The 22,785-nt window shown below is 40.3% G+C and overlaps 1 protein-coding gene across 5 annotated transcripts in view; it reads left to right on the top strand.

Moving 5' to 3' along the window:
* Nucleotides 1-1,339: 1,339 nt before the first annotated feature.
* The window catches only part of ABCC12 (ATP binding cassette subfamily C member 12), an 80,021-nt gene continuing 58,575 nt past the window's right edge, over nt 1,340-22,785 (top strand). For all 5 annotated transcript variants that reach the window (XM_013052094.2, XM_013052093.2, XM_004744119.2 and 2 more), the window contains exons 1-5: nt 1,340-1,504; nt 16,396-16,562; nt 19,589-19,744; nt 22,040-22,187; nt 22,477-22,710. In XM_013052094.2, the coding sequence (XP_012907548.1) occupies nt 16,444-16,562; nt 19,589-19,744; nt 22,040-22,187; nt 22,477-22,710 (657 nt within the window). In that variant the 5' untranslated portion in view covers nt 1,340-1,504; nt 16,396-16,443. The remainder of the gene's footprint in view (nt 1,505-16,395; nt 16,563-19,588; nt 19,745-22,039; nt 22,188-22,476; nt 22,711-22,785) is intronic.

Here is a 22,785-nt window from a genome sequence, read left to right as displayed (position 1 = left end):
AGAAACAGCCAGCAGGGGGCGGGATTGACCAGTGTAAGAGGAGGAGGAGGCTTTGGGCAGGCTTGAAAATACGACAGTAAAATGTGCGATAAAATCCACGAGAGTTAGAGGAGGGGGAGGTCTTCTAAGATGTCCAAATAATTCTTCTTTTTTTCCTTTTCTTTTCTTTTATTTTTTTTTTAAGATTTTGTTTATTTATTTATCTGACAGAAAGAGACACAGAAAGAGAGGAAACATGAGCAGGCGGAGTGGGAGAGGGAGAAGCAGGCTTCCAGCTGAGCAGGGAGCCCAATGCGGGGCTCCATCCCAGGACCCCAGGATCACCACGGGAGCCTAAGGCAGGTATTTAACAACTGAGCCACCCAGGTGCCCCAAAGTGTCCAAATAATTCTTTTTTTTTTTTTAAGATTTTATTTATTTATTTGACACAGAGAGAGATCACAAGTAGTCAGAGAGGCAGGCAGAGAGAGAGAGAGAGAGAGAGAGAGAGAGTAGTAGGCTCCCTGCTGAGCAGAGAGCCCAATGTGGGACTGGATCCCAGGACCCTGGGATCATGACCTGAGCCAAGGTGGCAGCTTAATCCACTGAGCCACCCAGGCGCCCAATGTCCAAATAATTCTTAAAAGTGAATTTGGATTTGTCACTTCTGAATTTGGAGATTTGTTTGCTCCCAGCCATTCCCTGGCCACCGTGGAATTCTTCAGCCAACTCTGAGCAAAGCCCTGTGGCCAGGCACTTGAAGGATCTCAAGACATGGAAAAAGTCCTGCCCTCTAGAGTTTGCAAAGCTTAGAGTGAGGTAAGTGGGAAATTTTATATGCAAGAATTAGCTGCCAGTGCCAGGCCCTGACCTAATTTTCACTTAATTTAAGGGGGAAAAAAAAAAAGAGCTCAGATTACCTTTCATTTTTCAATAAATGAGATTTTCTCTGTTCTGAAGATTGGCTACCCTCCACCCCAACACACCCATCTCATCTCCTGACCTCAGAGTTGCTTTACTTTTGGAGGACCATGGAGAAGGAGGTCCCTGCCTGGGGTTCAGGAGACTTGGCTACTGGTCTCAGCCTTGCCCCAAGCCGGTCGTGGAGGGTCTCTGATTCCATACACTCTCCACCTGTAGAATGGGGGCTTCTTGGGGGCAATTTCTCTTTTGTTTATAGAAAGCTGTGATGTGACAGGCCAGGAAGGGGCAGCTGTGCAAGCACACTGCGTGAACTTTGGCTGTCACTGAAGGAATGGGACGGGGCAGTGCCCTTTAATGTGGCAGAGGGAATGTTGGTCCCCCAGAGTTCCCTCCACAGGTGTGGTGAGGGTGACAGTTGAATGGGACAGTTGGAGAGGAGGGCTCAAGGCAGATGGGACAGGGAAGCTGAATCTGAGGTCCGTGGACGGAAGAAGTCTCAGGCTAATAGGCAGCCGGCAATACCCACGGAGCCCCATGACTTTGGACCCTTCCTCCTCATCTTCTTTTCCTCAGGACCAGGACACTAGCATTTCCTGCCCAGGTAGAGCTTCTCTCTGTAGCAATCAGCCCCCAGTGCCCTTGTCTGTCTTCCCCAGGCCAGGCTGTGGTGGGTGACACCACATCAAACGTGGCTGCCTACATGGGAGTCAGCAGGGACCTGTGGCCTCCCAGAGCAGAAGGGAGGCTTGGGGTACTTCCATTCTTGGAGGCCACTGGTAGGTACAAGAAAAAGTAGAGGACATCAAAGTCCAAGCCAGGACATCAAAATCGGTGACATACAAAAGCCTACACCGAATCAACGAAGTCTTCAACACACACCTAGACATGCTGTCCTATTCACTATTTAATCACAGGATTTATAAAACAAACACATGAACAAAAACTTAAGTTCACAATGCACCCCCTCATGGTTCACACAGGTCTGAGATGGGCTTTCTCATTTTCCTTCCATCTTGTCAGAATGTCACTGTCACTGAACGGTGACCTCATTTGGACACATATCACAAGTCACTCTGTGGGATGCTCCGGGAAAGAGAGGCTTTGGACAACACCCCTGAGAGGATGCTTAGCATCCTCTCACCCATTTGTGCTTCCTTCGGCCCTCTCTCCACCTCCTGCCTCCCTCTCCAGCAGCAATCTAAGCCCGGGTCTGGCTACCTACTTGGGGGCTGGGGACAGCGAGCCAGAGCTGCTTCTCTGAGCGGGAGGCTAGCCAGAGCCTGGAGGGAGTTGCCAGGGCTATGGGAGTTGGGGAGAGGACACGAGAGCAGTGGATATTGGTGATTTGGGTGGCTTGAAATTAAGAACGGGTTTATCAAGAAATCCACAGGGGCCCTAATCTCTTACCTGGGGCAGAGTTTATCATTAACAGTGTATCTGCATTTGACTGATGCAGGGGGGTCCCAGAGAAGGATTTCCGTCACGGACACAAAGGAAAACTAAGGATCCAATTCTCAAATATTAATTTGAGAATTAAATTAATTTTAAATTAATAATTTGATATAATAATCAAATAATTATTTGATATAATGATCAAATAATTAATAATTTGATAGAATATAGAATATAGAATAATTATATAATAATTTGGTAAATAATAATTTGAGAATTCAATTGAGAATTTGTTAATTTTCTGGGTCTGGGAGGCAGAAATGGAACCTAATTGAGCAAAGTAAGTAGATGTGGAAAATATTTCTTCTTGAAACGCCCTCGAGATACCTTTTGTCCTCCCTCTTTGGAGAGCAAAGATAGAGAAAAATGAATCGGCTACAAGGAAAACAGCAGTGCAAAGGTGAGGATAAATGCTGAGTTCCCCAGAACCCCAGAGATGGGGAGACAGTAAGGTGTAGTGAGGATTGTGGCAAGCTAAATCATGTATGCCCTGCCAGAAAAGGGGTACTTCTGCTCAGTGTGAGGGGATTGTAGCCACGTGGGCACGGAGAGCTCTTGATATTTCGTCATAAGTCAGAGGTCTTTTTTCTTTTAATATAATATGTCCTAATTCAAATTCAGAAAAATTTAAAAACTGTACAGGCCAAATAAAATGGACCGGTAAGTCGTATGTGGTCCATGGTCCACTCGTTTGTGTCCACTGCTCTAAACAGAGACCTTCCTGCTTCTACCTTGTCAGGTCTATTGAGGTCAGCTTGGGAATGCCCCGCCAAAAAGCAGAGGGATGCACCAGGGACCTTCTTCAATCCCCTGCCAACCCTCAGATTCAACCCAACCCTCAGTTCAGCCCAACACTCAGATGCTCTGAGTGGAAAAAAAACTGCCAGGAACAGAATCATGATGGCTGCAGGGGCTCTGGCCCGGTCCTGTCTTCACTCCTTTCAGCTCCCATCAAAGCTCCCCCACCCCCACCCCCTGGCTGCCAGCAAGCAGATTTGCCACTCCAGGCAGCTCCTCACTCCTGGCAGAGGATGCCACGACAGACGGGGATAGAGACGTTAGCCAAAGCAGACTTCCTGAATTAAAAAGTCTCATTTTCCCCCCAGGGCTGCCAAATTTAGCAAGGTGCCATTCCTGCTGCAACGCTTCCAAGCCGTCTTAGGTAATCATAACTCTGCATTCCCCGTGGAGCGCTCAAGGAAATTACCTCCCAGCACCAATTTCCTACACACTCTGATTACCTGAACATGGCCAGGGAGGCCTGGTCTCCTGTTTGGCATCTTGGAATCCAGACCCCTTGAGATGAGCTGATGACAGCTTGCTGCCAGAATTATTTGCCATTAGGAAAGTGAGAAAAATTATAGAGGTCATACTAACGGTTCTCCATGGATAATGAAACCCACACCCTTAGGAAGAGGAAATCTGGATCCTAGAGACTGGAGCCATGTAGTTTGGACAGGAGAGAAATTGCAGATGGGTTGCTGGGGGTGATCAGAGGGACACGGTGATTGTCCTCACACATCGGAGGGCACGTAAGGAGGGATAAATGTAGTCTACGTGACACCTGAGCGGAGAGTGACTGTTGCAGGAAAATCGTGTTCAGTTCCAGAGAAAGAAAACAATTCATTCCCTTTAGGGCCCCTTTAGGGCTTTTTTCTTTAACAACAACAACAAACAAGGTTCGACTTTTTATTTTGAAATGATTTTAAAGACATAAAAGTAACAACAATAATGCTAAGAAATTTTAACTACCCTTCACTCGAAATTGCAAAGTAACATTTTGCACATTTGCTTCAACATTCTATTTCTGTGCATAATTATTATTTTTCTGACACATCTGAGAGTAAATTGCAGACATTTTACTCCATTATCTCTAAATACTTTAGTATATAGTTCCTAAGAATAAGGACATTCTCTTATATAACCATGATTATCACAATTGTTAATGGTCAAATTGTACAATTATCAACATCAGAAAATTTTGCTTTGATATAATACTATTATGTACCCTACAGCCCATATTCAGGTTTCCCTCATTGTCCCAAAATAATCTTTAATTTTATTTTTTCCTGGTCCAGGACCCTGTGTGGGATTATATTGCTTTTAGCTGTTAGGTATCTTCAGTTGCTGTTAATCCGAACCCATTCCCCTCTTTTCATTGTCTTTCATAATGCAAACAATTTTAAAGAGCACAGGCCAGTGGTTTTGTGGAATGTTCCTTTGGGTTTGTCTGATATTTCCTCATGACTAAGTCAGGCTATCCATTTGTTTGCTGAAATACCCATGGAGGCAGTCATGAGAGTGGGCCGAGGTCTGTTGCCACAGCTCGCTGAATCATGATTTGGTTGGTTAAAAGGAAATTCCCACTGGAAACATTGAGTTTTCCATGGATGATGTCCTCTTGAATTCTTTTAATTCTTGGATTCTGTGATTCTCTCTCCCTCCCCAAATAATTTCAGTTGGGTTTCAGAAGTTGGAGTGACCTTTCTTCTTTATCAGCTACTCTGCCTCTTACCTCCAGTTTGCTCAGACTAACTTCTGTGCAGCCCTAAGGGCACTGCAGGCAGGGGAAGTGGCCCAGAGGCAGTGGGAAGCCACCGGGAGCTGGTCAGGGACCACAGCTTAGCTGTTCATGCTATGTTGTGACACTAACAGGGAGGGTAAGAATGTAATATAAAGACTGTATGCAAGGCTGTGCCCATGTCCAGATTTCCCTCCTCCTGTCTCTCTGGCCAGGGCTGGAATGCAATTATATAAGAAGCCAAGGACCTGTCCAAAGGTGAGAAGCCAGTTTCTTTACTTTCTCAGTCTAAGCATCCCTAAGCGTCCCTCTTCATTGTCTTCCAGCAAATCTGGAAAAGCCGAGAGGCCCCAAGGCGGCGCATGATGATTTGGGTAGAGGAAGCTCTGAAGGGCTTTCTGATAAACAGCCAAATGGAAATCTTGCGGGAAGGCTCTTGAGGTAGGGTTGGGGAACTTCTGCCTAGGGTTTAGTCTTGCCCATATGGTGACCTTAAGAGCCTTACTGGGCAGGCACCACACCCAGTCTCAGCTGAATGCCTCACCTGGGCTTTCTCTCTAACTCTCTCTTTCTCACCTCTCTTCTCTTTTGCAGCCAATCAACTCTAGTGTCACTTCCCATAAGAGTTTCTTCCTAACCCCACAGCCTGGTTCCAGCTTTTCCATTCTTAAATATATAGTTAAATGCTACAATGTCATAGGGCAATCCCTGCATAACTTCCAGATCTCATTCCTTTGCCTCCTGGAGGTAACTACCATCTTGAAATTGGTGTATATTTTCTTACACATTTTAAAAAAGTAAACTATTTTTTAAGGATAACTTTTTGTTACAGAAAAGTTGTGAAAGGAGTACAGAGGGTTATTGCATCTTACATTACTATTAACATCTTACATATGTGTTAAGATTAATGAACACTTATTGGTACATCATTATTGACTAATATCCATTCTTCATTTAGCTTTCCTTAGTTTTTACCTAATGTCCCTTTTTCGTCCTAGGATCTCATCCAGGATATACTCATTATATTTCCTTAGGCTCTTTTTGGTTGCAACAATTTCTCAGATTTTCCTTGTTTTTTGATGACCTTGAAAGTTTTAAGCAGTACTGCTCAGGTATTTTGTAGGCTGTCCCTCAAGGGACTTGTCTTTTATTTTTTCCTATGATTAGACTGGAATTATGGGTTTTGGGGAGGAGGACCACAGAAGTAAAGTGCCCTTCTCATCCCGTCATATCAAGGACACATGCTGTCACCATGGTTTTTCACTGTTGATGTTGATCCTGATCACCTGTTGAGGTAGTATTTGTCAGGTTTGTTCACTGTCGAGTCATTCCTTTTTTCCCCTTTTCTATATTGTACAATTTATACATACATATACGTATTATACGTAGTGTATAATTTAGTTAACATATACTCTATTATTAGTTTCAGGGGTAGAATTCAGTGATTCATCAGTTGCATACAATACTCAGTGCTATTACATCAAATGCCCTCCTTAATGTCCACTATCCAATTACCTTCCCAGCAACCTCCCCTCCAGCAACACTCAGTTTGTTCCCTACACTTGAGTCTCTGATGGTTTTCATCCCTCTCTGTTTTTATCTTACTTCTTTTTTCCTTCCCTTCCCCCATGTTCATCTGTTTGGTTTCTTAAATTCCACATATGCGTGAAATCATATGGTATTTGTCTTTCTCTGACTGACTTATTTTGCTTAGCATAATATCCTCTAGTTCCATGGATTGTTTTTCTAGATTGAAATTCAGTGTTGATATTAGTGAGTATGATTGAAAAGAGGCTAACAGAGGTAGGGGAGAATTTGTGAGGACAGTGAGAAGGAGCTCACAGTCCTCTGTATAGGACTCCTTGAATAGACAGAATTGGTTCTGAGCATTTAAATACATAAGGAGGCTTATGTATGCTGGCTATGTTACTAAAATAATCTTGAACATGAACAGGTAATGCCAAATTGCTTTATAAATTAGTTAAACAATATATATTCCTATTAACAGGGTCTAAGAACTGCTGTGATCCACACACATGTAAAGACTTAAAATATTCAGACTTAAGTATTACCTATCTGAAGAATGAAAAATAGTTCTTACTGTGATTGTGGCTTTAATGCTCACTTCCTTGATACTCAGAGATAGAGCATTTTTGTGTTGTTTGTTTGGCTCATCTGTGAACTGCCTGTTGATATCTTTTGCTCATTTCTCCAGTTTATTGTCCGTTTGTTATTGATATATAGAGCATTCTTTGTAACTTTTGCATACTAATTTTTTGTAGTTAGGTGAATCACATTTATGCCAGCATGTTGCTTCATTTTTAATCTTTAACAATATTTTTAAAAATTTGGTCTTTTTGTTTGTTTTAAATCTTATTTTTTTTCAGTGTTCCAAAATTCATTGTTTATGCCCCACACCCACTACTCCATGTAATACGTGCCCTCCACAATACCCACCACCAGACTCCCACCCCCACCCCCACGAAACCCACAGTTTGTTCTTGATCTTTTAAAAAATTATGTCTTTTGATTAATATGACTTGTTACTAAAATTAAAAAACAAACAAACACCCGTGACTTGTTACTATTGATGTTGACCTTGATCATCTAGTTTGAAATAGTATTTGTCAGGTTTCTTTACTGTAAAGTTATACTTTTCCGCCTTTTTCATACTGTACTATACTCTTAGAAGTACCATATTCTAGTTGATAAACTCTTTGCTCACAGAGTTGACAATTCTAATGCTGTTTACATGGTAGTTCTTTTTTCATTCTGTTAGTTGCAATCTATTTGTATCTTTATACTTAAAATCCATTTCTTGTGGGTACCATATCATTGCGTCTTGCTTTTATACCCAGTCTGACAATCTCTAGTTTTTAGCTGAAGTGTTTACTCCATTTATATTAAATGTAATTATTGATGTGGTTGGGTTTAAGTCTATCAGCTTGGTATTTGTCTTCCACTTATCCCTCTGTTTTTTATGTTTCAGTTCCTCCTTGCCTATCAAGGGCTGGCACTGAGATGTCATTTGTCAATAAAACTATTTGGGGTGAATCCATTATTATATGCCCCATTTTATTTCTTTGATTGAATTCTTAGTTTTAAGTTTTGTTTTCATTCTGTGTTCCTCCCTGCCCCCCCCACCCCCAGCTGCAGGGCTAACACTATGCTGCGATTTACATTTTCATGTGTGTTATTTTGTGCTTAGTTTTCAGTCTGTTTAGGAAAATAGATAAGTAAGTAGGGAAGTTTTCCTAGAGGAGAAATGTCTGAATTGAGCCTGAATTGAGGCTGAACAGGAAGTGGTCAAGTGAAGGGAATGATGTTACATTTTTCCAGGTTGTAACAGTGGTGACCAAGAGGTGGAAATAATTGGCAATTTGTTCAGACATGTGACGTTGCTGGAGTGCAGTATTAGGTGGTGGAAATGGAGGGAGGGCTTTGGAGTACAGCACAGGTTGACAAGAAGTTTAGGGAGTTCCTATTTGAACTAAGAATCTAGAGATCCATGGTATTCATATCTTTAGTATTCATTAATTGAATGACAGAAGAGATTTTGAGCAGTATTATTGCCTACAAAACATTTATTCCCCTCCAGTTGTTTGTAATGCTTGTTTCTATTTTGGGGGATTTGTCTTTTTGACGTGAAGCCATTTTAATTTTTAAATTCTATTGTAATAAAGAATATATTATTCCAGAGAGGTGCTTCTTGTAATATAATATATGCAAGGGGTTTTCCGGAGTAATTGGAAAAAAGTGGACATGTCAGTTTCTCTATATCTAGCCTGTCCCAGATGAGATAGTGCCACTCATTTTATGTAGACTCTGCTTCCGCCCCCCTGCTTTATTGAGATATAATTGTCATATAATACAACTTATCATATTATACATTTAAATGTGTATGACATGCAGGTTTGATAGACTTTATTGTGAAATGACTACCACAGTAACATGAGTTAAAACCTCCATCATCTCACAAAATTATCATTCTCTTTTGAAGTGAAATGTTTAAGATCCACTCTCTTAGCAACTTTCAAGTATGTAATACAGTGTTGTTAACTTTAATCACCATGTTGTATTTGTGATACCCAGAATTTACTCCTAACTAGAAATTTTTACCTAACTCTCACCAAAATATCCCTATTTCCTCCACCATCCAACCCCTGGCAACCATTGTTTTACTCCCTGTTACTATGAGTTTAGCTTTTTTAGATTCTAGATGTAAGTGTGTATCCTACAGTATTTGTCTTTCTCTGTCTGACTTCTTCACTCAGCATAATTTCCTCCGGGTCCATCTTTGTTGTCCCAAACGGCAGAATGTCATTCTTTCTCAGGGCTGAATAATATTCCATTGTATATGTACACCACATCTTTTTAATCCATTCTTTTTAATTCATCCATAAATTGTTTCCATATCTTGATTATTGTGAATGATGCTGCAATGGGTGTGAAGGTCCAGGTATCTTTTCAGGATCCTGATTTCATTTCCTTTGGATATATACCCAGAATTGGGATTGCTGAATCCTATGGCAGTTTTATTGTAAACTTTTTGAGGAGTTTACATCTGTTTTCTGTAGTGGCTGTGCTGATTTATATTCTCACCAACAGTGCACAAGAATTCCCTTCTCTCTATGTCTTTGTCAATACTTTGTTATCTCTTGTCTTTTTGTTGATAGTCATTCTAACAGGTATGCAGTGATACCTCCTTGTGGTTTTGACTTGCATTTCGCTGATGATTAGTGATGTTGAGCACCTTTTCATGTACTTGTCTATCATTCGTATGTTTTCTTTGGAAAAATGTCCATTCAGTTCCTCTGCTCATTTTTAAATCAAATTTTTTGTTTTATTTTGCTTTTGAGTTGTAGGAGTTCTTTATATACTTTGGATATTTACTCTTTATGAGACAGGATTTGCAATTTTTTTTTCCCATTCTGTAGGTTGTCTTTTCATCTTGTTGATTTTTTTTCTCTTGCTGTGCAGAAGACTTTTAGCTCAATGTAGTTCTGTTTAATTATTTTTGTTTTTTATTTTCCTAGTGCTTCTGAGTCATGTCAAGGGATTATTGTCAAGACAACAAGCTTTTCCCTCTGATTACTTCTAGGAGTTTATGGTTTTACTTCTTAAGTTTATTTCTTTAATCCATTTCAAGTTAATTTTTGTGAGTAGTGTTAAGATAAGAGTCCAATTTTATTCATCTGTGTGTGATTATCCAGTTCTCCTTATACCATTTATTAAAGAGAATATCTTTTCCTGTAGAGTATTCTCAGATTCCTTTTCAAATATTATTGACTATATATGTATTTATATATGTATATATGTATACATATATGTTTATCTGTGGGCTCTCAATTTTGTTCTATTGTTTTATGTGTCTGTTTTTATACCAGCACCATTGATTACAATAGCTTTGTAGTATAGTTTGAAACCAGGAAGTGTCATGCCTCCAGCTCTGTTCTTCTTTCTTCTTTGGCTATTCAGGGTCTTTTGTGATTTAGTACAAATTTTAGAATTGTTTTTTCTATTTCTGTGAAAAATGTCATTAGAATTTTTATGGGGATTGTGTCAAATCTATAGATAACTGGTGTGGTATGGATATTTTAATGATATTAATTTTTCTGACCATGAACACAAGATAGCTTCCCATTTGTGTCTTCAATTTCTTTCCGCAAAGTGTACAGATCTTTCACCTCCTTTGTTAAGTTTAGTCATGAGTGTTTTATTGTTTCCTTTCTTCCCAGGGATAAACGCCACTTGATCATGGTATATGATATTTAATTTTATTATTTATTTATTTATTAATTGTTGATTAATGGCTGATGTATGATTTTTTAATCTGTTGTTGAATTCAGTTTGCTAATATTTCTTTGAGAATATTTGCATCTATATTCATTAGGATATTGACCTATAGCTTCCTTTTCTTGTAATGTCCTTATCTGGTGTTAGTAGTAGGGTAATTTTTGTCTTATAAGTTTTGAGTAATATCTCCTCTTCAATTTTCTGGAGGAATTTGAGAATATTTGACATTAATTCTTCTTTAAATGTTTAGTAGAATTCATTAGTGAAACCATCTGGTCTTGGATTTTCTTTTTGGGGGATAGTTTGGGTCATGTGTTCTGTTCAGATTTTCTTTTTCTTTATTATTCAGTCTTGATGAACTTCATTTTTCTAGGAATTTATCAATTATTTGTAAGTTATCCAATCTGTCAATGTATGGTTGTTCTGGTAGTCTCTTATGATCATTTGTATCTCTGTACTATCAGTTGTAGTATCTACTTTTTCTCATCTTATTTACAAGTCTTCTCTTTTTCTTATAGTCTAGCTAAAGATTTGTTCAATTTTGCTTATCCTTTCAAAAAACCAGTTTTTAGCTTCATTAATCTTTTATATTGTTTTTTCTGATCTCTAGTTTATTTATTTCTGCCCTGATTTTTGTTATTTCTTTCTGTTAACTTTGGGCTTAGTTTGTTCTTCCTTTTTTTTTTTTTTTTTGGTTCATTGAAGTGTAGGTTCTTTATTTGAAATCTTTTATTTTTCTTAATGTAGACATTTATCACTATAAATTTCCATTTGGGGATTACTTCTGCTACATACTACAAGTTTTGTTATATTGTGTTTCCAATTTGTTTCAAGATTTTTTTTTTTTCATTTTCCTTTTGATTTCTTCTTTGACTCATCGGTTGGTCACAAATGTGTTGTCTAATTTCCACATATTTGTGAACTCTCCAGCTTTCTTTTGTTATTGATTTCATTTCATACCATTGTGATAAAAAAAAATACTTGGTATGATTTCAGTCATCTTAAATTTGCTACAACTTGTTTTGTGACCCATCATTATCTATCCTGGAGAACATTCCAGGTGTTCCTAACAAAGAGGTGCATTTTAGTGTTGTTGTACAGAATATTCAATATATGTTTGTTACGTCCAGTTGGTCTAAAATGTAGTTCAAGTCCAGTATTTCCTTATTGATTTTCTGTCTGGATGACCTAGCTAATGTTGAAAGTGGAGTATTAAAGTATCATTGAACACTACATCTAAAACTCATTATGTACTATATATTGGCTAATTGAATTTTTAAAAGTTACCTAATATTATTGTATTATTGTCTATTTCTCCATTCAGATCTGTTAGTATTTGCTTAATATATTTAGGTGTCCCATCATTAAAACATACCTATCTATCATCTTTTATATTTATACAATATATGTGTGTGTATATATTATACATATGATTGTTATATCTTCTTGATTAACTGATCCTTTTATCATGGTATAGTAATTTTCTTTGTCTCTTATTATAATTTTTGGTTTAAAATATATTTTGTTTGATATAAGTATAGCTATGCCTGCTGTCCTTTGGTTTCCACTTGAATGAAATACCTTCTTCCATCCCTTCACCTTGAGCCTATGTATGTCTTTAAAGCTGAAGTGAGTCTCTTGTAGGTAGCACATAGTTGGGTCTTCTTATTTTTTTCATCCAGCCAGCAACTCTATGCCTTTTGATTGTAGAATTTAATCCATTTACATTTCACATATTTATTGATGGGTAAAGACTTACTAATACCATCTTATTTTTTTTTTCTGGCTATTTTGCAGTTTCATTGTGAATTGATGACTTCATAGTGGTATGCTTTGACTCCCTTCTCTTTATCTTTTGTAAATCTGTTGTAGGTTTTTGCTTAAAAACCTTTTACCTTAAGGCTTATATAAAACATTTTATAAATATAATTGTCATTTTATGTTGATAAGAACTTAATTTTGATCACATACAAAAACTCTACCATTTTACTCCTCTATTTTATGTTATTGATGTCACAATTTGTCCCTTTTTATATTGTGTATTTATTAAAAATTATTGCCTCTTAGTCTTTCTATTAGAATTGTTAACACACTACCATATTACAGTATTAGAGTATTCTGAATTTGACTATATACTTACATTAGTCAGTATGTTACAAATTTTCATGTTACTAATTAGTATCCTTTAATTTCAGCTTGAAGAATTTCTTCCAGCAATTCTTGTTAAGGCAGGTGTAGTGGTGATAAACTCCCTCATATTTTGTTTGCCTGGGAAAGTATTTCACTTTCATTTCTGAATAATACCTTTGCCAGTTAGGGCATTCTTGGTTGGTAGGTATTTGTTTTTGGTTTTGTTTTCTTGGCACTTTGAATAGATCATCCCACTCTCTTGGCCTGTATGGTTTCTGCGGAGAAATCACTAATACCCTTATTGGAGTTCCCTTGTAAGTTACAAGCTTCTTTTTTCTTACTGCTTTTATGATTCTCTCTGTTTGATTTTTGACAATTTTATTTTAATGTGTGTTAGAAAGAATCTCTTTGAGTTTCTTTGGTGACCTATATGGCTCATGAACTTGGGTATTCAAATCTTTACTTAGATTTAGGAAGTTTGTAGCCATTATTCCCCCCCCCTTCTAAATTTTTATTTAAATTCTAGTTAGCTAACATATAGTGTATTATTGGTTTTGGGAATAGAATTCAGTGGTTTGTCACAGCCCGTATTTCTAATCTTTTAAGATTTTTTATTTATTCATTTGAGAGAAAGAGATCATGAACAAGGGGGAGGGTCAGAGGGAGAGGAAGAAGCAGACTCCTTGCTGATCAGGGAGCCAAACTCAGGGCTCGATCCCAGGACCTTGAGATCATGACCTGAGCCAAAGTCATATACATAGCTCACTGAGCCACCCAGGTGCCCTTCCTTTATTTCTTTAAATAAGTCTTCTGTCTCATACTTCCTCTTTTTTCTGAAACTCCAACAATTAACAAATTGTTTCTTTTGATGGTATTCTATAGATTGCATAGGTTTTCATCACTCTTTTTTAATTCTTAATTTTTTAATTTTTAATTTTTTAATTCTTTTTTAGTTCTCTGACTGGATAATCTCAAATTTCTTGTCATCTAACTCATAGATTCTTTCTGTTGTTGATCCTATTACACTTTTCATTTTATTCATTATATTTTTTACTTCCAGAATTTCTGTTTGGTTCTTTTAATAATTTCTGTCTCTGTGTTAAACTTCTCATTTTGGTTGTGTACTGTTTTCCTGATTTATCTGAAATGTCTTTCTGAATTTTCTTGTAATTCCTTCAGTTTCCTTAAAACAGATGTTTTCATTTCTTTACTGGGTTACTTGCAATCTCCATATTTCTGAGAATATTATTATTGTCCTTTGGTGGTGCCATGTTTCTTTAATTTTTCATGCTCCTTAAAGTTTTGCATTGCTGTCTTCACATTTGAAACATCAGTTACCTCCTCCAATCTTTACTAACAGTCTCTGGGAAAGAAATACCTTCCATGATCCTTGCTGGGAGTCTAGGCCTTTCTCAGACATTCTATGGATATGCCTACTCCATATTTCTAGCTCTTCCTTGCTCTTCTTAAGGCTATATGCTTTCTATCAATCCTGCAAAGTGCCGGGCTGGATGCTGACAGCCTTCATTTTGTTTTCCCAAAACTGGTGCTAAAGCTCAAGTTTGTGGTCTCTCCTTAGCCCACAGATTTGGTGTGGTTTGGTTTTCCATGATGCTCACTAGCTATCCGTCAAATCTTCCTCTCACTGCTGCCACCGGCAACATGTATAGGGAGCTGGCCACAGGCTGGGTATATGTGTAGATGAGGCATGTGGAATGCTAGGGGTGCCTGTGAACCAGTTGGAAACATGCGTGAATGAGGTATTCTCAATGATTCAAAAGCAGGTTTCTTGATGTAATCTGTGATGCAGTTAGTAGGATTCATGTTCCTTTAATGTCCTCCAAGAGTCCTATGTGCCTCTCTTGAAGCCTCTTCTTGCCAGGCTGATGAAGTTCAGAATTCAGTCCTCTATATATGGTGAAAGAGAAATAGGCTTCTTTATCATCCCCCTGTGCAGCTGGATGCCAGCTCTGGAAGCCAGTTTTCTCTTTCTCCTATAAGAGAAATCATAGGCTGAGAAGATCTCTTTTGGCCCTAAGCTATGCTGCCTTGGGGGAGTTGTAGTGTGGATAAAGTCAAAATATTCCCTTTTCCCTCTCCAATACATCCAGACTTATATTTTTTTGTTTGAATGGTGTGCTGGAAAATTTCCACTGGGAATCTGGACTTCTCCAAAAGTTCTCTTGTCCTTAGTGATTGTCTAAGGTAATATTTTTCAGGGACTCCTAGACTATGGCCAAGGAGGTCTGGAGCTAGTTCATGGACCACTTCAAGGCCCAGAGCCAGGAACAAGGTCTCTATGTCCATTACCTGATACATGGGTGGGCAAGACTCCTCGGTTTCTTGGCATATGGTGCTGGATCCCACAGCTCTCAGAAGGACACTTTTATTGGTGAATAGATGGCAAATTATTGTTGAGAGTAGGAGAGACACAAACAAAAGTTGTTTTATTCATCCATGATGCTAGTATCACTACCATATATTCTTGAGTAAGTCTTTTCCCTTCTTTTGGTCTTCATTTCTTCTTCTGTGTAATGAAGAGTTTGTAAAATATTGAATCTGAGAACATTTCTAACTCTGTCATTTGATTGTCAGTCATTAAAACCTTGATAGGAATTGGTTTATTTGATGTTTCTAGCCATGAAAACTTCCTGAGAAAATTCATGGGAATGGCAACCCCATGTATGAGTGTGTATGTATACACACACACACATATGTGTATGTGTATATATATATATATATACATATACATGTATTAGTGGTGAGGCCTCTGGTGGTAAATGACAAAAAACAACTTAAGATAATTTGGGTAAAAAGGGAGAATTCATCTCTAGCTTATAGGGAGGGAGATTTTATGGAATCCTAGGGGAAGAATAGAGCTGGGGTTTCATTCAGGAAAGGACTGAAACCAGGAATAGGCAAACCTTCAAGGATTATTCTCTATTCATTAGGTTTAGGTGATTGGTGAATGGGGTGGTTGGTTTATGGACTGGACAGGCACTCCAAAAAGTGTTATCTCCACATAGATTGTTGGTTTTCCTTAGGGACAGTGGTCCCAGAAGTGGAGGGGGGGAATGTGGGTTTGTCCAGATGTGCCCTGTCCTGAGAGGTAGTCTCATTTGAAGTCTCTAGCCCTTGGGTATAAGGCAGTGTGGACACACAAGAAGCCGGAAGAAAAAGAGGTGTGTGAGACAAACTTCACTCTTTGTGAAGCAAATTTGTGTGACAGCAAACATACCTTCCTGGAGCTCTTTTGTTGGTCTGGGATTCAGGGCTGGTCACAGACTAGCTCCCAACGGACAATCCATGATAGCCTTTTTTTGTCCCAGTCAACCCAAAATGGAAAAGAAGAGGCACAGAATGTCCTGGCTAATAAGGAAACCTCAAAGTGGAACTGAAGGATGTGGCAGGGTTTCTGGCCACACCTCACCCTCCACCCCCACCTGACCCATAAATGTAGAAAGCTAATTGGTGAAACTGTCTAATGGGTTGGAGCAAGGAAGCTGATCTGGGTAGAGTATGGGTGGAATGCCTGAACCCATTTCAGAGTGTCCTCATTTCTCAGTAACCTTCCTCATCTTTCTGCTATATAGTGAAAGTGTCCCTAGGCCAATAGGCCAGGGCTCCAGGCTGCCATCAGGATGGTGGGTGAAGGCCCCTACCTTATCTCAGATCTGGATCGGCGAGGCCAGCGGAGAACCTTTATAGAAAGATATGACTCCAGCCTAAAAACCATGATCCCGGTGAGACCCTATGCAAGGTAAGCCAGGAGGAGGATTGGATGGAGGGCCGGGGGAGAACCTCCAGAATTAGTTTCTAACCTATCAGGAGAGTAGGCTCTGGCCCTGCTCCCCATGCTGCTGCTCTGTATTCTCTTGTCTTTGTGTCTTCCATCCATCCATCCATCCATCCATCCATTAGCCACTCCTGTTATCCTTTGCTGAGAGAACATTAGCTAGTGTTTAAGGAAAGCTTTCATTGTGCCAGGACCTGTCCAAGTACTTTACAAACATGGTCTCATTTGCTCTTCCCAGCCACCATGGAGGTATTATTATCTTTATCTGATGGGCGGGCAAATGAGGCACAGAGAAGTTAAGTAACTTGCTGAAAGTTCACCAGGTAGCTTTTTTTTCTGTAACACACAAACTTTCTAACTGTTAACACTTAGAATGCTAAAACAATTGCCATTTAGTTAGCATACAACTTTATGGTTTGTTCAGCAACTTGGGCTGGGCTTACGTGGGTGATTCATCTGGTCTTGAGTAGGCTTACTTATAAATATTCCCGTCGGCAAGGTGGCTGCTGACTGGGACAATAGGAACAAGTGGGCCATATGGGCTATCAATTCCCATCAGGGTATCCTGGGCTTGATCACTTAGTATGAGAGCAGACTGCCAAAAGGATGAGTTGAAGCATATAGGGTTTCTTGAGATTCAAGTTCAGAACTGGCACACCATTTCTTTCACAGCATTCTATTGACCAAATTGAGGAACAAGTCAGCTCAGATTCTAGGAGTGGAGAAATAGACTGGACCTACTGATGGAAGCAATTGCAAGCTCACAATCCAAAGGGCTGTTATACAGATGGGGAGAGAGAATTAGGTCATGTATGAACTGCAGGATAGAAACACATGTAGCTTGACTTTCAAGCTCACAAGCTTAACTCTAACATGATATGATGTGATATTATTAATATTATACTAGTCACAATATCATAAAATGCTGCCTTTTCTGCATGGAAAAGGCCCTTATGTCCAGTCCTCTGAACATCAGAAGGCCAAGTGGCATCTCTATAGTGAGGTGACACAGCATTGCTCTTTTCTAGAATCTCTGGACCGAAGACGCACCTTGAGCCCTCTGAGGGGAGAGGTGAAGGTTGAAAGGTGAGGGAATAGGCTACCATAACTAGCCCCAGGCAGGAAAGCACTAACTACCCACTGTTTTGGCTGAGCTATAATTGTTTTGTGGAGAGGCAATGTGGTGTAGAGCTTAAGAAAATGATGGGGACCTTGGAGTCAGCAAGGAGTGGGTTTGAATCATTGCTCCACCACTTTTCAACTCTAAGATTTTCAACTCTAAGGCCAAGGACTTTAACTTCTCTGTGCCACTATGTTCTTGCCTACAAAATGGTGTCATTATTCCCTCCTTCTGTCCATTCCAATGATTTGTTGTAATGATTCTATGAAGTAATGTATGACTGTATCATAAAAGCCACCTTTTAGAAAGTTTTACCATGTGCCAGGTACATGGTACATTGTTAATATTCTCTTAGCTTGAGTTCTCCAAAATCAGAGTCTGAGCTAAGAACTTGGATGCAGGTAGCTCATTCAGGATGTGATCCCAGGAAGCAGGAGGGAGGATTTAGGGGAAGTGGGTCAGGGAAGGACAACATGGTGTCATCAGTGTCACTGCTGTAGGAATAGGGGCTGGATTCTACTAGGTCTTCCTGGGAAAGTGTACAATTTTCCACCCAAAGGATAGGAGGGTGCATTTGTCCATGGGCTCCTATATTCCCCATTTGTTAAGATTTGCCCCTGGAGACATCAGTGCCCTGCAATTCTGGGCTGCACTTATGCTCCTGAGAAGGCACTGAAACAGGTGGTGAAAAGGGGGCATAGCTCACATTGAAGACGGGATGTTGTCAGCTTGAGCCAAGCGTCTGTGACCCACGGCATCCTGGCAGCATCTGCTACAAGTATAAAGCCCTTACAGGGTCCAGAATATACTCATGGCTTAGTAATCAGTAGATATTGCTCCATGTCTCTGACTTTATTCTGTCTTAGGTGGTTAATGGGTTAATTTTGCAAGGGCAAAACCAAGGTCTTCTCCTCCTTCATTACCTCTTCCTCTTCCTCTTTTCTTCTCTTCCTTCTCCTCAACTGTTTACTCTTTCTCCTCCTTTTCTTTTTACTTCCTTTTCCTCCTTTTCCTTCTGCCTTCTTCCATTTCTTCTTTCTTCTCCTCCTTGCCCCTCCTCTGCCCTCTTTTTTTTTTTTTATCTGCTAGCTGGTATTTACGCAGCCAAAGCACTTTAAATGCTTTAATTCCTTCCATCCTCCTGGTCTGCAGAACCATGAGTTTGCCTCCAGCATGTGCCTGCCTAGGTAGCCTCCCTGCTTCATCCCCATGGTGTCATGCCCAGCTCTGTACCTTCCCCATCCTCCTGGGAGCACAAGACATGCACTTCAGCCTCTGATAATCAGCTTCCCGATCTTCATTTCCTCATGACAAATGGGTCAGGTGCCTTCGTTCCCATGGGTTGGTTGTGAGGTTTGAGCACTGGCTCACTAAAAAAATTCCATGGTGGGTAGCACTTATCAGTTCTTACGGCCTACCGTGGCTGATTTCAAGACAATGTGATGTCATTGAATGCCAAGTTGGGAAGAGATGTGCATAGCACCCTGTTCCATTGTATTTCTACTGTATAGATGCAACAGATTTATAGAATCTAAAGACCATACATACTAGCCAAATCTAGTAAAATAATTAAGAAGTGATGAGTTTCAAGTACTTACCTTTGTCCTTAAGACAATTTATTGAAAATTAAGTAATTTTTAATACTGGCCATGTTTAGCAACTAACTTGCAAAACTCCTAAAAATCTTAAAATCAGTTATCACGGACTGATATGAGCGGGTCCGAGCACACGCCATTGCTCAAATGGCTAATGGGTGGGAATCATGGCTTCTAAGTGTGGCTGTGATTATTATTACAGTTAAGAGCTCAAACTAGGGACTCAGGGCAATAACCTCTATGCCCTGGAACACACAGTGTCTCATTTGTCTTAGGCTGGCACCCAACCCTGTGGATGATGCAGGACTGCTCTCCTTTGCTACTTTTTCCTGGATCACACCAGTGATGGTTAGGGGCTACAAGCACACATTGACTGTGGATACCCTGCCCCCGCTGTCACCATATGACTCATCGGACACCAATGCCAAAAGGTACCAGGATTCTGTGGGTCACCTCAGGAGAGGAGCCCATCCTATACAGGGGCCCATGTGCCCTTTGAGTGATCTCCTTTCCCGGGTATGGAAGGACCTCCAGGTCCTTGGGGGCCCTTTTTGATGGGTGCTCCCTGAAACATGAGTTGAGCTGACTAAATTTATTGACCCAGTCTCTGGGGAGGTGAGGACTGGGGAAAGATGGTGTGGAAGAAGGATTGTTTGTGAGTTACAGCCTAAGGCTTAGGAGCTGGGTTGTCGCTGATTTATAGAAGCCCTACATCGGGAGGAAGGCAGCCAGAATTTCACTTTGCACTGTGCTGGCTAGACCCACCTGGGCTGCTGCTGAGTGCAGCTCCAGGCATCATGTTTTGCTTAACTTTAAAAATCATTATTGGGCTTTTGTATTGTAAAATTTGTTTAAGTTGAGCCAAATGAAACTGCTAATATTTGACAGTTTTGACTTGCAAAAAATGTAAATGTCATTGGTTCAACCTAATTCGTATTAATTCTAAAAATGTTAAAGCAACAGACATTTAAGCCATGAGAGTATCCCTACTGTACTCCTGCTCTGCTACTCAGAGATCAGCATTGTTAAACGTTTATGTTGATCTGTCCAGAATTTTTTCTACTCTAATTAAGCATACCCTTTTGTACCATCTTCTGTGGATCAGTACCTCTTCTTCCTCCCATTTACATGTCATTTTTTTTTTTCTTTAAACAAAGTGAAGTGTTATAGAATGGTTGACCATTTTGCTATTTTCAGAAAGCATTTATAAAGATTTTTCCATGTCACCATAAGGATAAAGACATTAACTTCATTCTTTCTCCCAGCTCCTTTGGCCTTTGAGGTTGTGATGAATGTCTTAAACAATGGGGGAACTTCTCTAAGACTTTTTTGCACTTGTTTCTTTTGGGAGTCTTCCTATCTTTGGCCACATGTGGTAAAGTGCAAAGTAGAGTCTGGAGTATGTACTTAAAGGACTGGGAATTTTAATCATGGTCTTGCAATTGTTTCTACAGTTGTGCTTCTCCTCACCCATGTGTTGCAGATATCTCATTCAATGGTAATTTCCCATATCTATAGTCCAGAGAAAGTTGCCAGTGAGATCAGAGAAGAAGAGCGGGACCAGTGCCTGTGGAGTATTGGATTTTCCTTCTACTTCTCTGGTCTGAACTTCTCTTTCTGTTTTTAATGTTTCCTTCTATCTACCCAACATCAACTTGGGTCCTCTTCTCTTCCATGCTATGCCTTTTCCTCGGTGAGTTTATCCCTTGCAAAGACTCAACACCAAATACAACCTTTTAATATTATGCCCCTTCAGTCCACACCTCTCTTCCAGACTCTGAATTCATATGTCCCGCATCCAACTGGACAGCTGGACTTGCATGACTCATAAATGTCTTGTATCTAAAGCTGCTTTCTTCTGGGCCCCAACCTGACGATGCTCTTCTCTTCTTCTTGACAAACTCCATTCACACCATTGGTTGAGCCAGAAAATTGGGGTCCCTGATCCTCCCTCCCCTTTCTTTCACATCTAGTTCATCAGTATGTCCCGTTGTCTCTGTCCATTCTTTCTCAAGCGCACGTCCCTTAAAGCCAGTGTCAAACCACCACCACTTCTCCCCTGGTTGTCAACAGTCTCCTGCTATGGTCCCCCTGCTTTTGCTCTTGTTCCCCCTATAACCCACTATTCTCACACCAACCTGAATGTTGTTTTAGATATGTAAAATGATCTTATCACTTAGGCTTAAAAACCTGCAATGGCTTCCTTTGCTCCAGAAAATAAACCTAAACTCCTTTCTGAGAACTATGAGGTCCCACGGGATTTGGCTTTGCCTCTCCTCCCAGTGTCATGTCAGCCTGTCTCCTCCTTCACCACACTCTTGTCACACTTGCCTTCTTTCAGATCTTTGAAATGGACTAACTCCTCCCTGTTCTGGGGAAGACTACTCTTGTCATGCTTCTGTTGCCTCTGTCTTTTTTTTTTTTTTTTTTAATCAGAACTGGTATTGTGCCAGAGATGGGCAGTAGGAGCAGGAAATGAAGGCCTGGAAAGTGCCCAAGTGCCAGGTACCAGCTGGTGCTTGTGCCGAGGCTTTGCCCTCCTGCCCCTCCTGTATCCCATCTGCCCTAGAAAGGAAGAAGAGAGAATCAGAGCTGCTTCTGTAGAGCGACCACGGCCAGGGATGAGGGCTGTGTTGAGCACCTTTGAGAGGTTTGTCCCTCCAAGTAGTTTCAAACAGCAAATGGAAATGTAAGTCCCTTTCCTTCTTCCTGTTCTTTCATCACAGATTTCGAATCCTTTGGGATGAAGAGGTAGAAAAAGTGGGTCCTGAGCAAGCCTCTCTGGGCCGAGTAGTCTGGAAATTCCAGAGGACACGTGTTTTGATGGATATTGTGGCCAACATCCTGTGTGTGATCATGGCAGCCATAGGGCCGGTGAGTGGGGGTGGCCCTTCCCCTGCCTTGTCAAACAGGTCCCTAGTCTGGCAAAGAATGTCATTAGTTGCTTTCTCTACGAGCTGGTGGGTTTAGTACATTGTCATTATCTTTGAGCTCCTTGGGGGCAAATTTTCATAAAGCTAATCCTTGTCAAGCACAGCAGCCGCCACTGAAATTAATTAAAAAGTTTGCCTCATAAAGTCAGCTTGCCGACATTATCTGAGGCTTCCTATACAAACCTCAACCCCCAGTGGCCCTCTTCTCTCTCCATTGTGCTGTTTTGCAGACGGTTCTCATTCACCAAATCCTCCAACATACCGAGAGCATTTCTAGGAATGTCTGGGCTGGCATTGGCCTGTGCATAGCCCTTTTTGCTACTGAGTTTACCAAAGTGCTCTTTTGGGCCCTTGCCTGGGCCATAAATTACCGCACAGCAATCCGGCTGAAGGTGGCTGTCTCCACTTTGGTTTTCGAAAACCTGGTGTCCTTCAAGACGCTGGCACACATCTCTGTTGGTGAGGTAAGCAGGTCCAGAGTTTCATTTTAGAAAATTAAATCCTGGCTTTTCTGAATATGAGTGAAATGTGCTTCCTGG

This window comes from Mustela putorius, unplaced genomic scaffold, assembly GCF_011764305.1.
Source record: "Mustela putorius furo isolate JIRA1106 unplaced genomic scaffold, ASM1176430v1.1 tig00000174_pilon_pilon_pilon, whole genome shotgun sequence".
NCBI classification, from domain to species: domain Eukaryota; kingdom Metazoa; phylum Chordata; class Mammalia; order Carnivora; family Mustelidae; genus Mustela; species Mustela putorius.
Note: the sequence above shows the minus strand (reverse complement) of the source record. Positions and strands in the feature narration are given on the sequence as shown.